The 17,655-nt window shown below is 56.2% G+C and overlaps 1 protein-coding gene across 4 annotated transcripts; it reads right to left on the minus strand.

The window, feature by feature from the left end:
* Nucleotides 1–1,594: 1,594 nt before the first annotated feature.
* On the minus strand, nucleotides 1,595–15,515 carry LOC106988398 (uncharacterized). 4 transcript variants are annotated; one of them, XM_053209030.1, is made up of 4 exons: nucleotides 14,550–15,515; nucleotides 4,982–5,167; nucleotides 2,633–2,785; nucleotides 1,595–2,023 (listed from the first exon to the last, which is right to left on the minus strand). In XM_053209030.1, the coding sequence occupies exons 1-4, from the start codon at nucleotides 14,936–14,938 to the stop codon at nucleotides 2,020–2,022; spliced, it is 732 nt and encodes a 243-aa protein (XP_053065005.1). In that variant the 5' UTR covers nucleotides 14,939–15,515; the 3' UTR covers nucleotides 1,595–2,019. The 4 variants fall into 4 exon arrangements, 3 of the variants coding, with proteins under 3 accessions (XP_053065005.1, XP_053065004.1, XP_053065003.1); XR_001432347.3 differs by lacking the exon at nucleotides 1,595–2,023 and adding an exon at nucleotides 5,403–5,493 and having other exon boundaries at nucleotides 2,137–2,785; nucleotides 14,550–14,872; XM_053209029.1 differs by lacking the exon at nucleotides 1,595–2,023 and having other exon boundaries at nucleotides 2,137–2,785; nucleotides 14,550–14,701; nucleotides 15,087–15,515.
* Between the last annotated feature and the right edge of the window lie 2,140 nt (nucleotides 15,516–17,655).

A 17,655-nucleotide genomic window follows, 5' to 3' on the forward strand; every position in this document is an offset into this window, starting at 1 on the left:
CAGGGACCAGCAAGCGGCCAGTATCTCCTAGGTAAGGCTGGACCCGCTCGAACTGGAAAGATCTGGTCTCCTCGTGGTGTCATGGGCCGGAAGCACTTAGCACAGCGCTGGCACGCAGCGGGTCCCGGGCAAATGCCCCTTCCTTCTCTGCTCGGTGCATCCCTCTCCCGTGAGGGTGTCCCGCTGGCGGAGAGGGAGCGTGGACAGCAAGGAGCCCTCCACTACCTGCATCAGGAGCACGAAAGCGCTGAATGCGGGGAGCACAGCCACATCCAGTTCCTGAGGTTGCTCGGGAGGGAAAGGGCCAGGCCCGCGGCTTTCCACCGGAAGGCGCTCTGAGCAAAGGAGCCCTCGGCCAGGGGGCCTGGGGGGCGGGGGGGCGACATCTGCGGCACTCGCTTCCGCCTACAGGACCCCCAGCTGCCCGTCCCGGGGGAGGCGACGTCAGACTAGCCCAAGGGGTGTTGGGAGCCCAACTCCAAGGCCAAGCTCGGCCAGGCTGGCCCTATTCTTGGCCGGGGGTGGGGGGGGGGGTGGGTTAGCCTCTCACCTCTCCTCCGGTGGCCCAGCCTTGGCCATTTTGAAGCAGCTTAGCCGAGTGACGCGCCAGAAGGGAGAAGAGACACATGCACCCACGTGGCATCCACGTGGCGGTCTGTCAGCTGCACCACAAAAGTGATGGTGGGGGGGCGGCGGAAGCCGGTGACTCAAAGCAGGTTCGGGATTATCTGCTGCTTCCAACCATCCACGTCCCTCATCACCATGGAGAACTGAGAGCTGGGTGTATCTGCCTCCCCCTCAGTGCTGGTGCTGGCATTAGAGGCGTGATTTGTACTTGGGGCAACGGTGGCTAAGGGACCCGGTCTCTGCAGGAAATTCTCTCCAGCGCCAAAATGTCATGAAATAGCTCTCTGCACCTGGTCCCTCCCCTCTTGGTCCCTTTAAAAATGGCTGGAAAGAGGAGCACCCGGGGAGCTCAGTGGGTTGACCGTCCGACTCCGGCTCAGGTCATGATCTCACGGTTCGTGGGTTCGAGCCCCGTGTCCGGCTCTGTGCTGACAGCTCGGAGCCTGGAGCTGCTTCGGATTCTGTGTCTCCCTCGCTCTCTGCCCACCCCCCCACTTGTGCTCTCTGTCTCTCAAAAATAAATAAATATTTAAAAATTCTTTTTAAAAGACATTTGGGGTGCCTGGGTGGCTCAGTCGGTTGAGTGTCCGACTCTGGCTCAAGTCATGATCTCACAGTTCTTGAATTCGAGCCGCACATCGGGCTCTGTGCTGACAGCTCAGAGCCTAGAGCCTGCTTCAGATTCTGTGTCTCCCTCTCTCTCTCCCCCTCCCCAACTCTCTCTCTCTCAAAAATAAATACACAAACTTAAAAAAAAAAAAAAAAGGACATTTATTATCCCACACATTGAGGACTGGAGAGGTAAAATCGTTCTAGGGGCCATTAATCTGGTGGCATGTGTCCCCATGAACAGAGGTTGTTTCTGACTTTCTGCCCTACTGTCTTCAGCATGTTGGCTACTTCCTCATGATCACAAGATGGCTGCAGTGCCTCCAGGCATCCCATCACCACCCTTCAAAGTCTAGAAACAGTAAAGAGACACACCAATCTTGGATCTTCTTTTAATAGAGGAAAACCGTCCCAGAAAACTGTCCTCCATGTCTCACTAGTCAAAAACAGGTTACATGCTCAGAGCTAACCCAATCACCCACCGAGGCAGGTGGGGGCCATGTTGGCTAGACTGGGGCCTGTCTTCCTCTGAAGCAGATGCTGACGGGTTGAGCACTGAATCAAGGAATCAGAGATTCAAGGAGGAAGCGAGCCCAGCACTGCGTCCACCAGACCAGCTGGAGGCCCAGATGCACTCACCATAAGGATTCTCCCCCACCAGGACAGCTCCCCAGTGTAGACGGCAAGGACGGTGCCGGCCCAGTGTCCTTGTGACTCAGATAAGAAGGGGTGAGACGCTGGCTCGCACCAAAATGAGAACCGCCAGCCTTACTGTGAGCTCGCTTATCTAGAAGACACGCGTCCACCTTCCTTAGAGAGATCTGGGGAAGGGATCCTATTAAAGATGTGGCCTCCACGCACCCGGGAAGCAAAGCCTCTGGCGAAGGCCAGCGGGCCGCTGCGCGGTGCCCGGGTCTTTAATTTCCTGCAGGAAACCTGACGGCTCCCTGTCTGGAGATGTGTCCGCTCACGCAGGAGCGGGGAGCCGGAGTGGAAGAGCCCTTCACACTTTCACGTCACGGATTCAGGCTCCCTGAAGAGACGCCTGTCCAGAGACGCGCCCGCCGACTCCGCCCCCTCTGAGCACCCTCATGGTCAAGTTGGGGCTCGCTCCTTGGAACCAAGTAAGGGGGTGACCCAGAGCCAGGCAGGCGACAAGGAGGAGGGAGGAGAGAGGTGTGCAGAGCTGGGGGACAGAGCAGCCCTGGGAGGGCCCGCCAGCGGCTCGAAGGCCGAGGGGACAGCCGCACAGAGGGGACAGGTGGAGGGAAGGGAGGCCGCGGCAGAGGACAGAGGGTAGAAGAAGGAGAGCCCGAGGGGAAAGGCCTCGAGGGCTCGGCACACAGCCCCCTGGCCACCACTTTTCTCAGGGACTCTTGTCAACACCGACACTTGCCGTGGGAATTTCCAGCGGTGGGTCACCTTCTCGCGGCCGAGGACAGAGATCCAGGGGGTCACGCCCCATCTTTCCAGCCGGGCAGGACCCAGATGTTTCCAGACCCGGGACCAGGCGGTACTGAGAGGCCGAGCGGTCATTTTCCAAAGAGGCCTGGGACACACAGGAGTCTTGGTTAAAGGGAGGGAAGACACAGCCAGGACCCCCGGGGTCATGATGACGTGTGTGCTCAGACCTTTGACCCTTGTCCTCCTGAGCCCCATGGCTGGGAGGACCACAGTCTGCAGTCCACACACCCCATCGTCCCTCACAGCGCACATGGGCATCTCCAAAAGTAATCCCCAACGTGGCATAAGCGGTCTCCCTCGATAGGCTGCCTAGAGAACTCTTTTCCATCCCTCAAGGCCCTGTTCAAACGAGCCTCCTTCGTGAGACCCTCCCTGATCCCCACAGCCCCAAACAGGGTCAGCCGTGACCTCTGCCATGAGCCTCCGACACTGTAGGGACTCCCAGTGGGAGTGCCTTGTCCTTACGCGTCTGTGTGCCCGGCGTGGGGAACAATACCAGGAACAGACAGGGATGCCACACACTTGGGAACTAACGGATGAGCAAATAAAGAAGTCTGACTTGGGGCACCTGAGTGGCGCAGTCGGTTTAGCGTCCGACTTCAGCCAGGTCACGATCTCGCGGTCCATGAGTTCGAGCCCCGCGTCAGGCTCTGGGCTGATGGCTCGGAGCCTGGAGCCTGCTTCCGATTCTGTGTCTCCCTCTCTCTCTGCCCCTCCCCCGTTCATGCTCTGTCTCTCTCTGTCCCAAAAATAAATAAACGTTGGAAAAAAAAAAATTTAAGAAGTCTGACTAGAGCGTGAGCTTCTCAGCTCACGCGGAATTAAATCAAATCCCAGAACTTTGAAGCCAACGGGGCTCGGTGTTCACCAAGCCCTTCTCACATCCCTGGAAATACTTTTCTAATCTATGCCAATCTGTACACATAGGAGGCTTTCAGTGTTTTTATTGACTTCTCAGGGGCGCCTGGGTGGCTCAGTCGGTTGAGTGGCCGACTTCAGCTCAGTTCGTGATCTCACAGTTTATGGGTTCCAGCCTCACGTCGGGCTCTGTGCTGACAGCTCGGAGCCTGGAGCCTGCTTCGGATTCTGTGTCTCCCTCTCTCTCTGCCTCTCCCCTGCTTGCACTCTCTCTCTCCCTCTCTCTCTCTCTCTCAAAAATAAACATTAAAAAAAAATTACTTCTCTGAATTCTCATAGTAATATTTGCTTGCTCATATAAAAATCTGGAAAGAACAGAAAACAATAAAGGAGAAAATGTATAACCCACCTACCTGAAGTATCGTTAACATTTAGCAAACTGCAGTCTTTTCTGTGCATTGTGCTCTCCCTGCACAGCTGAGACCGTCGGTTTCAGCACAGTTGTAATGAGTGTGTACCTGATACTTTCTGTCTTGCTGATTTCATTAAAGGAAGCCGCGCAGATACATTAAATTTCATCCCACTGACACACCACCACCAACCCCACCCGCCTGGCATCTTCGTTAGGTGGCGCCGTGCTCCCCGTCCGGCTCCAGGCTGTGCTCAGCCGCTCACGAGTCTCAGGCACTTGTCAGGTCCTGCTGTTCCCGGCGCCACTGCCCTGAACCTCCGGGAGGAAGGTGTGTGTGTCTGGGCAGCACCAGACGTGGGCTCCGGAAGGGACTCCTCTCCGCCAGCTCGGGTGCAGGGGACGCTACGTGCGCTGGGGCCCGCGAGCTGACCCTAAAGGCAGCACCCCTGGTGTCCGGACGCACAGGAGGTGAGCTCAAGGGGCAGGACCCGCCTGTCTTCTTGCCATGACCCACCCAGAGCCTCCACAGAGCCCAGCACATGGTGGGTGAGTGAATGAGTGAGTGAGTGAATGAGTGAGTGAATGAATGAGTGAATGAATGAGTCAATGAATGAGTGAATGAATGAGTGACTGAATGAGTGAGTGACTGAATGAGTCAATGAATGAGTGAATGAATGAGTCAATGAGTGAGTGACTGAATGAGTGAATGAGTGAGTCAATGAGTGAATGAATGAGTGAATGAATGAGTGACTGAGCGGTGCCCCGCCGGGGGTGGGTGAGCTGTGCCTTCCACGTGTCACACCCCACGACGGCAAACACAGAACCCCAAGCCTCTGGGGAAGTCTGGGGACATAATGTGGCAGTGGCAGGACAGTGTTCTAAGTGCCTGGGCCAGAGCGCGGTGGGGCGGCCAGACCACGGCCCCAGCTGAGCCTCGAACACTAAGGAAGCGCGAGGCCCCCGTCTCCCACCCCCTCCCTCTCTCACACCTACACACTCACTGCTACGCACCTGTGCCTCTCCGATGGCATCCGGGGCAACCAGCTGGACAGGAAGCCTGCCAGGTGAGGAAGGTCATAGCGGGGCTCTCCTGTGGTCACCCGAGGAGCGGCTCTTGTGTGACGGCCGCTCGGCAGACAAAGTGGGTCAGCAAGCCCGAGGGCATCTGTCCAGTGGGTCACTCGCCGGGCCCCACACCTGAGAGCCAGGGGTGAACAACGTGTGTCCCTCCTTGCGGCGCCCACCTCTCTGTCCCCCACACCACCACCCCCAGAGCCCCAGCACCTCACATGGCAGGTGTGCCCCCGGTCCTGGTGACCCAGCCTCGTGACAGCTCCCAACATGGCCCTCCCTCCGTCCCTGCCCCTCTGCCCCAAGTCACATCCCTCACACCTAACTGGCCCCACCGCCGTCCCCCCGCCCTCAAACCCACCTTCGCAGGGCAGCACAGAAATCGCTGGAAAACGCAAATCTGACCGTGCCGCCCCTTCCTCTGCTTCAGACCCTGGAAAGGCTTCCCGGAGCTGCCGGATAAAAGCCAAGTCCTCGAGGGTGGCCCCCCTCGGCCTGGCTCTCTTCCGTGCCGCGCCCTTCCCACCCCACCTGCCACACACGCTCTCCCAGCCCCTGGAGAGCCCAACCGCTCACCACCCAGGGCTCCTCTGCTTGGAACGCTGGCAATGTCCCCCCCCCCCACCTTCTTCATCTGCCTGCCAGGCCCTCCCTCCGCAGGACTCCCAGAAGACCACCACCACCTCCTCCGGGAAGCCGTCCCTAACTCCTCAGGCTACTCCGTTAACACGCTGCACCTGTCCATCAGGGTGTCCGTGATAATCAGTGTGCGCTTAGCACTGGCGCCCCCCAGCCTGACACCCACTGAAACAGAAGCCCCAAGGAGTGGGCACCTGTTACCCTAGGGCCTGGAGCACAGAGGTGCCACAAGACATTGTTAAGTGACAAATACAGTGCGGGGCCAGGGGCTGTGACAGTGGGGAGAGCCACGTGTGTCAACCCAGTAGAGTGGGCGGGGCTGAGGGCATCTCCCTGTATAATGAGGGGAAGGGCTGGGGCGTCTCCCTGGAGAGAGGGCGGAGCTGGGGAGAGTGGGCGGGGCGGGGCGTCTCTCAGCATAGTGGGCGGGGCTGGGAGTGTCCTCGGAGAGGGGGCGGGGCGGGGGCGGCTCCCCGGAGGAGTGGGCGGGGCTGGGAGGTCTCCCTGGAGAGCGGGCGGGGCTGGGTCCTTTCCCAGGGTCTGTAACGCTTGAGCTGAGTTCTGATGGATGAGGACCCGTGAGCCAGCTGGGGAGCAGAAGCCAGGGTAGTCTCACTTCCGGCTGAGAGCAAGCTTCCAGTCCCGCTGGGGAGAGTGGGGATAATCCCACATGGCCTGTGCTCAGTGAGTTTGAGAGCACTCCTTAAGACAGGTGCCAGAGAATAAGCAGGGGGCAGGTGCGAAGGGCCTTACAAGCAGGACAAGTAGTTAGAAGAGGGAGCATGAAAGGATTTACGCAGGGGGTGCCCCTGCTCTGGCTGCAGACAGCGGGCATAGGACCGAGGCTGGGGACAGGAAGGCCAGTGTGGAGGCCACTGCAGCCATCCGGGGGGTGGGGCCTGTACTCCGCCCGGGAGGAGAGAAAGAGCAAAATTGGAGAGTCATCAGACAGGACTGACAGGGCTTGGTGACAGGAGGGATATGGGGTTAGGAGAGAAAGGATCATCCCCAAATCCTGCCCTGAGCAGCTCTAGAAGGTGCATTCCCTGAGACCCAGAATGCAGGAGAAAGAAGGGGCCGGAGGTGCTGACACAGCACTTTTCCGGGGCTGGGACAAACCGTGCACAGGCCAGACAGGCCTGGAGCTCAGGACAGATGCCAACAGGGCTGTGGTTCAGTTCAGAAAAGATTCGTCGAGCCCCTGGGACGAAAGGCCAGTGCTCACAAGCGTGAGCACCACAGAGCTGTGGGAGTGGGGTGCACAGCTCCCAGAGGGACCCCAGACACGGCCTGGGATGCCCGGCAAGTGCCGGGGAGCTGGCGGTGCAAGGTGGGGAGAGACGCACGAAGGGCAGGTCGCCGGAGCCCCCAGTGTCCTTCTGGCCACCTGACACTCGGAAGTTGCCGTGTAGCCCCTGGAGGGGGTGATCAAAACTCTGACACGGTCAGATGTCTGGCCACGTTGGGAGACAGTCAGTCAGAGGGTAACAGACCCCACCAGCCACGGCCCCCCTACTTTCTCATAACAGAACCCAAGGTTTGCTCAGTCCTTCACCTCCCACGGGGCCAAATGTCTCAGAGAAGGGGGCGACACCTGTGGGCCCAGGGGTCGAGTCACAGCTGGTCGGAGGCCACTGCGGTGACCCCAGTGCCCTTCACGGGCCAAGGACGCCCCTGGAATGAGAAGAGGTGGGCAGGAAAAGAGGGGCAGGATTAGGATGAAGTGGACACAGAAGTAAGGACGTGCTTTCAACAGCACCGTCCACACCGCTCGCCCACAAGAGGCACCACGCAGACTAAACCCAGAACTACAAAATGAGTCTCGCTCACTTTGGAAGAATTTAAGCCACATAAAAATATTCCCTGACCGAAAGGAACCTCAATCAGAAATCAGCAACAGAAAGATCGCAGAAGCCTCCAACACTTACGGGCTAAATACCACACTTCCAAATAACCCACGGGCCGCACAGGAGATGGGGAGAGACGGAGAATATTTTGAACAAAAAGAAAACACAACAAATTGGAATTTGCTGCACAAGCGGTACTTGGGGAGCTGACAGGCTGTAAGGCTACAGGGATCAAACGCCTGCATCAGAGAAGAGAGGAGGCCCTGAGTGAACGACTTCGGCTCTTACATTAAGAAATTAGGAAAAAGAAGAGAAAACAACCCCAAGTAAACGAAAGAAAGGAGTATCAGGGTTGGAAATCACTGAAATAGAGAACATAAAAGCATTAGAAAAAATCCATCCAACCAAAAGCTGGATCTCTGAGAAATTAAAAAAAATGGGGGCGCCTGGGTGGCTCAGTCGGTTAAGCGGCCGACTTCAGCCCAGGTCATGATCTCGCGGTCCGTGAGTTTGAGCCCCGCATCGGGCTCTGGGCTGACAGCTCGGAGCCTGGAGCCTGCTTCGGATGCTGTGTCTCCCTCTCTCTCGGCCCCTCCCCTGCTCATGCTCTCTCTGTCTCTCAAAAATAATAAACAAATGTTTTTTAAAAAGGTATTAAAAAATAAACATTTTTTAAAAAATTGATGACTCTGTAGCCAGACCAATCAGAAAAAAGAGAATAGTCGAAAATTTGTCAGTCTGAGGAATGAGAAGATAACATCCCTACAGATTCTCAGATGCCAATAGGATATTAGGAAGTATTGTAAATAACTCCATGCCAATTCGTCTGACAGCTCAGAGGAAATTTAAAGCCTGGTTTAGTGTGAAAGATGCAAACCACTAAAGTTCACACAAGAAAAAATAAATAATGTGAGTAATCCTATATCTAGCGAAAAACTGAATTTGTAGTTTAAAAACTTCCCACAAGGAAGCCCCAGACGGCTTCAGTGGTAAATCCTAAATAACAGAAGTTCTACACAAACTCATCCAGAAAACTGAAGGGAAGGAAATATTCCCAATTCATTCTATGAGACTAGAATTACCAAGATACCACAACAAAACAAAGACATTATAAGAAAATGCAGACCAAATTCCTCACAAACACAGGCACAAAAATTCTAAACCACAATTTAGCAAATTGCATCCAACAATATATAAAAAGGACAAAACACCACAATCATTGGGATTTAGCCAAGGAAAGCAAGGTTGGTTTAAGGCTTGAAAAATCAATGACTAGAACTCACATATTAACCAACTAAAAAAGGAAAATATCTATGATATAATTTCAGAAAACGTATTTGATAACATTCAATACACATTCATGATGAAAACCCTTCAGAAAACTAGGAATAGAACAAACCACCTCAACCCGATACAGGGTACCTACAAAAAGCCTACAGCTAACAGCAGACTGAACGGTTAAATGCTGAGAGCTTCCCCCTGGGATGGAGAATCATTCGTGCCCACTCTCACGACCTATTCGACATGAAGTTCTGGCTAGTACCGTAAGACAAGAAAAAGAAATCGAAAGCATCCAGATTAAAAAGGAAGAAGCAAAACTGTCTTTATTCAGAGATGTCACGAATATCCAATAATCTATGGAGAAAATGTGGTTAAACTCTCCAAAAAAGTTACTAGAACTGATGCGTGAGTTCAAAAGGTTTCAGGATAAACGCTCAACATAGAAAACTCCGTGGTATTTCTACATATTGGCCATCAACAACCAGAAATTGAAATGAACAATGCCAATTACAGGAGCATCAAAACTATGACACAGGGATAGTCCTGATCAAGGACACGCACTGTCTGTGCCCTGAAAATCACAAAACGTGGCTGAGAAAAATTTGAGATGTAGGAAATGGCAGGGCGCATAGCAGGGTCATGGGTCAGAAGCTCAAGATGGTTCAGAGGCCAACTTCCCGACTGACCCATAGGTTCAATGCGATCCCGATTAAAACCTCAGTGGGCTTTTTAACAGACATTTAGGAGCTTATTCTAAAGTTTACGTGGAAATGCAAAGGACCTAAAGAAGCCGAACAACTCTGAAACAGAGAGTGGGAGGATGCACGCTGCCTGATTTCCAGAGTCATTACTGAGCTGAAATGATTGAGACAGTATGGAGCTGGGACAAAATAGACACAAAGATCCGTGGCACAAAGCAGACCCCACACGGCCGTGGACTACTGGCTTTCAACAAGTGGGCAAAGGCCGTTCAGCAGAGGGGGAAGAGTCCTTCCCACAAATAACGCTGTAACAACTGGAAATCTATACGCAAAAAAATTAGCTTTGACCCTTACCTCACACCGTGTACAGAAATTCACTTACAATGGACTGCAGACTTCCATGTAAAACGTCAAGGTATGAAAATGTCCAGAGGACAGCGTGGGAGAAAATCCTGGTGACCTTGGGTCAGGCTGGTCACCGGATCTATGCATTAGCGCAGGACCTGTGCGCAGCACGCCCAGCGCCACGGGCCTGCGCGCCTCGTTGGCTGCACGCCTGGCAGCCGTCACCCCTTCTCCCCCAGAGCTCTCCCTCTGGGAGCCACGCCCCCCCCGTACTTCGTAGCAGCCATGTGTCTGGGTAGGACTGACCCCGTGCCAGTTCCCAGGTGGTCCCCACCTGGCACACACCATCCTTTGTATGACACAACGACTGATTCAGGCCCAGGAAGTGATGCCAACCTAAGTCAAGCAGCATATGGATTCCCTTGTCCGAATCAGCCCAGTCCAGCCACAGGGGACTTCTGCCCCGTGGCTGGGGCAGAAGACATTCTCTCTTGCAGCCCACACGGGAGCAGGATGAATGTGTTGTCCACGGGGTGGGGGCAGCCACCGTGCCCTGGGGAGAAGTCAGCCTGAGAAAGAAGCCAGCGCCCAGAGGAGAGTGGAGTCTAGGGAGCTAATGGGAATCAGAGCCTGAGCCCTGATCAAACCATGCCTGAAGTTAGTCACTTCTGCAATTCTGTCATCTGAGATGATGAATCCTCTTTATTGCAGAAGTCTATTGGAATTCATTTTCCTCCGTTACCTGCAACCAAAAACATCCTCACTGATCCGGGAGCAAAGAAGAAGGCCATTAATTGCATCTGGTAACACGGCAGAGTGGGGGGCGGGGGGGAGCGTCTTTCCAGAGAGGAGGTCCTTTAGCTTTGATCTATAGGATGAGTAGGAGTTCACGAAGAACCAAGAAAGGTAAGAGTGATGGGGGCTGAGTCCGCCAGGCAGCTGGTCACCTCCAAGTGACCTTGAGGGCAGCCTGGCAGCCTCCTCTCCGTTCAGCCAGCCGGCACGGAGGGCCTCTGCCAGGCCAAGTGAGTGCAAAGAAGTCAGGAGAACCTGCTGGAGAAACCCCAGGGCATAACAAAGGACACACCCAGCTGTGCAGTCATTCAGAATCTTCAATCTTGCAAGTTGCCTCCTGCCTGGGAGGGCCTGGAGACCAAGACCAGGTGGGGTCTGGAATTTTCCCAGCCTGGGAACTCCTCACCCACAGCCCCGTGTGCCTTTGTCTCACAGCCAACAACCTCAACAACAAATCCACGTGTGACCATGACATCCCCAAATGAGTACAATGAATCCTTTTTCCTTTTGAAAAACAATCCTCTCTCTCTTGGGCTGAAATCAGACCCCAGCCTTCCATGTGGCCTGTTAGCTTCCCCGCTGATGAGTTCCAGCACATTATCTCATGTGAACTTCACAGCAGCCCTGGAATGGGGGCGGGGGGGTGGGGGCATTACTGGCCCCAGGTAGCAGGTGGAGACCCGGAATGGCTTGCTCAAGGCAACAAGGCTAATATCTGCTGGAGGCGAGACTTGACAGAAGCTTTTGGGGCCAGTTCCTGGGCCCTGCACTGCCTCTCTCGTTACACAAATTCTCAGAAGATCATCTTCACTGCTTACCCAGTCTGCATGCAGACAGCAGCAAACCTCACCAGAACAGCAGAGTATTTCTGTCCTCCCAGAAATCTAGGAACCCCCCCGGGACCACGTTGGGGCTCAGCTGCCAACGTGAGGCCTGGGGCAAGTCACGCGAGGGGTCTGAGCCTCAAATCCCTCCACGGGGAAGGGAGACCAGCCGCCCTGCTGGCAGTGGGGAGAATCAAGGGGAGTCTCTGTGCTCTTCCCACAGGCTGGCATTCACCTTGGGCCAGAGCCACCTGCAGAAACAGCCCCCAGCTGGCGGGGCGGCGCGGGAGCCAAGGGCTGCAGGGGACCCCGCTCGGCTTGGGGACCGTGGGAAAGCCGCTCATGCCAGAAAGGGGTCAGGGGAAGGGCAACTTCCGACCTGCTCCCTGGGAACCGCACTCGCACTCGGGTTCCACCCTAGTCACCCGGCCCCGCAGCCGCTCCCTTTCCCACGCCGAAATCCCGCCTGCAACCGCCCCTGCCTGCTGCCCGCCCCACCGGAACCACAGAGCCAGGAGGCCTCGGACAGACGGCGGCTCCCGTCCAGCCCTGCCCAGTGCCCCCCTCTTCCCCCCACCCCGCCCCGTCTCCTGCCTGCCCAGGGCCAGGGAGGCTCCGCTTTATCCCACAAGCGTGCCTCCCCTCTCCTCCTTCTGTCCCAGACCCCTTGCCTTCCACCTCCTATGCCCTGCAGAGGGAGAGAAGGAGGGGGGCGCCCCGCCGAGGGAGAGAAGGAGCAGGGAGGGAAGGGGGGGTGGACGCCCCTCCAACGGACATAAGGAGGAGGGGAACGCCCCACCATGGGAGAGAAGGAGCAGCCTTCGGCAGCAGAAAAGCTGGCCTGGCAGAAGGGCAGAGGCTCCCCTCTGAATAAACGTCTGGGGATGGTTGCAAATCAGCCTCAGGTGGGTCCCTGAGAGGAAGTGTCCCCCCGTCATCCCTCCCTTGCCCCCCCAGCACCCCATGCCAGCACCACCACACCAAGGATCTGCTTCTTGCATCCTGGGGAGACCTGGATGGAATCTGGCAGGAACCTGTCCGGCCCTCGGTGCCCCCCCCCGCCACCACCCAGGAGGACGCGGGGTGTCCCTGCTCCGGTCCCGAGTCAGATCCCACCCTCCTCCCTCCTAAGACCAGGCTCCGGCCCCTGTCCTCTGCTGCATCATCAATGTCTCCTTTTCCACCCAAGCCACCAGCATGGTGCCCACCGACCTTCCCCTCCTTGAATGCGGTTATTCTCTTGCTTTGGGTCTCGATTTGCATCTTCTCAGCCTCCGGCTTTAGAAGCACGGCTTCCTTGGTTTCATCTTTCAGCGTCGTCGAGGACCTCCGGGCTCTGTCCCAGGGCCCTCCTCCTCTCTGGATGCTCGGGGAGGGGGGGGGGGGACCGCTTCCTGTGCCCGGGGTTGGAAACTGCATCTATGTGCTTCTGGCTCCCAAATGTAGAACTCCCGGGTCTCCTGCCCGGGGCTCCTGGGGTTCCAGACGCCGTTCCCAACCGCCTACCAGGCGGCCCCCTGTGGGTGTTTGATGAGCCTCTCAAACCTTGTCTTGGGCAGAACAGACTCCTGACCCCCTACCCCTAAATCCATTCCTCCCTCAGTGTCCCCTCCTCAGCAAATCACACCACCTCGTGTGCTACCTCGTTACTTTACTGCGTCCAAAGTCCGTCCGCTCCCCTCCCCCCGCACAGCTGCGCTCCTGCCCCAGGCGCCTCGTCCCTCCGGACGGTCTCCCTGCTTGGCTCTTGCCCTGCTACCTGTTCCCTCCCCAGTGAGGGTGACCTTCCAAAAACGACTCGGGTCACATCGCTGCCGTGATGAAAACCTTCCAATGGCTTCTCTTCACACTTAAAATTCAAACCTCTTGCCCTAGCTCGAAAACCTGTACCCGGCCAGGCCCCGGCCAGGCCCCGCACCCACATCTCGCCCCCCCTCTGCCCAGCGCCCGCCCTGGCTGCCTTCCCTCCTGCCTTCCGGCCTCCGCACACGCTGCCCCCCTGACTTCCGACCTTGTTTTCCCCAGAAATTATTTTCTCAGCCAGTCCCCCTCCCCCCAGCCGTCACACCTGTATCGGCGCTCAGGACGGCAGCCACGGCTGCCTGGGTGGCTGCCTGGCGTTTGCTTCTTCGTGCGTTTGATGTCCGCATCCCGCAACGGGAAGGAGCCCCACGGCGGCGGGAACCTCACCGTCTTCGTTCAGCACTGTGCTTGAACGGGGCGCACACTGAACAGCCACCGACTGTTTGTTGACTGGATTAATTTTTTCAAAAAAAATTTTTATGTTTATTTTTGAGAGAGACACAGCACAAGCAGGGGAGGGGGCGAGAGAGAGGGAGACACAGAATTCCAAGCAAGGCGCCAGGCTCTCAGCACAGAGCCTGACTCGGGGCTCAAACCCACGAACTGTGAGATCATGACCTGAGCCGAAGTCGGACGCTCAACCGAGTCCCTGGGCGCCCCTTGAACGAACGGGTTTGTTGAGTTGGCAAGGTCACAACTAGACCTTGGTACTGGACACATTAATGCGCAAAAGGAGTGAGGCTGGGTATGGAGGGACCGCCAGAGACAAGAGCCAAGGCCAGCAAGGACGAGGCAGGCCAGCCACACTGGGAGGGTGGGACCAGCCACACCGGGAGGGTGGGACCAGCATCCTCATGACCGGTCAGCGCCAGCAAAGAGCTGTCCCTCTTCCAGAAGGGAATTCGCTCTCTGTTTAAAATAGGCAGCGGTCGTGTCCTCCGACCCAGCACTTCCCCTTCTGGGAGTTTATCCTGTAGAAAAACTCCCACAAATGTGCGCAGAGACATTCGCTGTTGGCAAAGCAGAAACCTGGACCCCCCAGATGTCCAGAGTAGGGACTGACCGCATGGCCACAGCAGAGCCGCAAGGCAGACCACGTGCAGGAGAACAAGGCAGATTTACCCGCATTTTCACGGGACGATGTCCATGCATTTCAATGAGAGAAAACAAGTTACAAGATGAGCGGTACGTACAATTCTACCCTAGTTTTGTTTTTGAAAAGAAATGGTAGTGTGCTCGCATGTGCATAAAATTTGGGAGAGCGGACACTCACTTGTGAATAGTGGTTATTTGGGGGACTCGGCACAGGGCGCTCTGCCCTCCGCGCTTGGTACTCCCGCGTTTGGGTGTGCATATCTGTGCGCGGCTTTCCGCGTTCAGAAAACACAAACGGGAGGTCACGACTGGCAGGCAGGTGGTCCAGGCCTGTGGCAAAGGGAGGGACACACGGGAGTCCGCAGACAAGGAGGCAGGGTGCACAGAAGCTGTGCCACGAAATTTAAACCTGGACGTGGCGGCCTCGTGACCACCCTGTTCATGCCTCACCAGACTAGAACCACAAATCAATTCACGTAAGTTCCGCAAATAACCGCTTCTCCACGGCGACGCCCGCCATTCTGGCCCCACCCTTTCCTGGCCACTCAGCCCCAGTTCCCCGGGCATAGCGGGGCCCAGGCTGCAGGTGCCACCCTCAGACCGGGCCCTGCGCTCACCCGTGCACACACATGGGACCCACAGTTCCACTCCCAGATGTGTCCCCAAGAGAACAGAACACCTCCATCCACACGGACACTTGTGCACGAATGCTCACAACGGCCAAGACGTGGAAACAACCCAAGCGTCCGTGGACGACAGATACAGAACGCGTGGAGCCTGATGCGGCCAGCAGTGAAAAGGTGGCCCGTGCTTCAGCGTGCACAGATTTAGACACCTCCCGGTGAAAGCTGCCGGTCACGCCAGGCCACGTAGCGTACGATTCCATTCATACTAAACTCCGAGACAGACACGTCCAGAGACAGAAGGTGGGAACCTGGGGGAGGGAGAACGGGACGCAAACGGGTACGGAATTCCTCGCGAGGGTGAGAAACCCCGAAATCGGTGGTCACGGCTGCACAACCCTGTGCTACGTAAACGCCACAGAACCACGCGCTTTCCACGGGTGCGCTGTACTGTGCGAGAGCACCCGCGCGTGGGCGGGCGCGACAGCCGCAGACACGGGGCACCCTCGGCCTCAGCAGCCCCGGCGTCCCCTCCGGGACTGGCGTCTCGGCGCCTCCTGCCCCGCCAGCTGTAGCGGGACCTGCGTCCAGCACGGGACCGGCTTCCACGGGGACAGCAGGGAACAAGACGGGGGACGGAGTCCTCCCTCCGGTCCCCACCAGGCGCCCCCGGCGCTCAGCGTCCCGCCCCTGGCCCATCTCAGTCAACCCGAGTGCCCGCCACGGCTGCGCGTGTGCTCGACAACGCTTTCCAGCCTCAGTCGTTCCTGGCGCCCCGAAACGTGTGAAATACAGAGGCCCGCGTGGACAGGCGTAAAGCTGGAGGCCGAGGCTTCACGTTGGCCACCAGACGCGCCCTGAATGCTAGAGGTGGAGACAGTCTCGTTCTTATAAGTCGTCTCAGAAGATTTACGTTGTCATAAAACTCAAGTCATCAACTGTATTTAAAAATGCTGCTTTAAGTTCTCCACATAGATTCACTTAAACTAGTATTTTGCCTTTTATTTTAATAACCATTTTAGAAGAAAACGAACTTCTTCGAAAATCTATGGAAATTAATTTTAATCTATTAATGCTTACATTTACTTCAATTTATATTATAATAAAAAAATTCAAATTCTGTACCTTTTTAAAAGTGTTCTTTGTATTTTTATCTTTTTTTTTATGTTTAGTTATTTTTGAGAGAGAAAGAGAGATAGAGTGTGAACAGGGGAGGGGCAGAGAGGGAGACACAGAACCCGAAGCAGGCTCCAGGCTCCGAGCTGTCGGCCCAGAGCCCGACGCGGGGCTCAAACCCATGAACCGTGAGATCGTGACCTGGGCTGAGGTCAGATGCTGAACTGACTGAGTCACCCAGGCGCCCTGTACTTTTACGTTTCAGATCATTGCTATCAACAGCACACAAATTAGGCAAAATCTTGACCATATCAATATAATTTGTAAGTTTTTTTTTTGCTGAACTAAGGCAAGAGAAACAAACACCGTGGAAAACTATGTCATCATTTATGCGTGGCATTTATCTTCGTCCGTCATCTCTGGCTCGAGACAGCACACCCAGACACGCATGAGCACGATTAAATTCCATCCGTTTTGAAATCTTGCCAACTTCGAGTTACGGATCTTCCAATTTTGCTGTTGTGAAAGTATACTTATCCAAGTAGGTTAGAATGTACTTTATTTGACAGTTTGCTCGGTACACATATTACCCTTGGACACTTAGACGCGTGGCTCCTGCCCCAGCCGCACTGACCTGCACCACACAGGCCACGAACCAGCCGGCTCCTGGCGCAGGGCCTCCCCGGAGCCACAGGCCGCCCCCACGCACGACCGGCCAACCTGCAGGGGAGAAAGAGGTTCCCCAATACGCAGGCCAACCTGGAGCCTCCCATCCCAGGGTGACAGCTCTTCCAAGAAACCACAGCCCCCCACCCCCACCCCCACCAGAGGAGGCGCTCCTGTTCTGAGGTCCCTCGGATGATAACACATCTACTGTCTCCCGATTCCCCTGAAAGGCACCCGCGGCAGCTGCAGGGCCCCGGACCTCACGCTGCTTCCCGTCCAGTGAGGAGGCAGCCACACGGTCACGCGGCCCGGCCACTACAGCCCTGTGGCCAGCGCCCTGGCCTCAGCGTCCCGCAGGTGAGGTGTGAGTGTGGCCGGGGCGCCAGGGCAGCACCTTCACTGGCCTTGGGAGGTCGAACGGGAACACAGTCTGCACCCCAGAACGGACAGCGGTTAAATTCACAGATGTACCCCAGAACCGAGCATGCATCAGACGCAGACCTCTGGCCCAAGTGTCGGGGGCTGGGCCCCTGCAAGCGCCCATCACCCCGACACCCCTCTGTCCTGGGAGCAGCAGTGAACGCCCTTCGGGCAACTTTCCTGGAACAAGGGATCTGCCTGTCCCCAGTGATGGAGTCACCGCCCCCAAAGACAAAAACTTGTGACTTTTCTTTGATAGTATTTCCCTTCTCGATTCATCACGTTTCCAAACACCAGTCTGAGACAGGCACCCGGCACATGCACCTACAGGCAGGAGCGGGTCTGCGGGCGAGGATGAGGCCAGTCGAGGGGAAACTGTGGGACACCCATGCAGAGAAGCAAGAACATTCAGAAGTCAGCCCCGTCACCTCAGGACACACTGGCCAGGGGAGAGGGAGA

This window comes from Acinonyx jubatus, chromosome E4 (genome assembly GCF_027475565.1).
Source record: "Acinonyx jubatus isolate Ajub_Pintada_27869175 chromosome E4, VMU_Ajub_asm_v1.0, whole genome shotgun sequence".
Lineage (NCBI taxonomy): Eukaryota > Metazoa > Chordata > Mammalia > Carnivora > Felidae > Acinonyx > Acinonyx jubatus.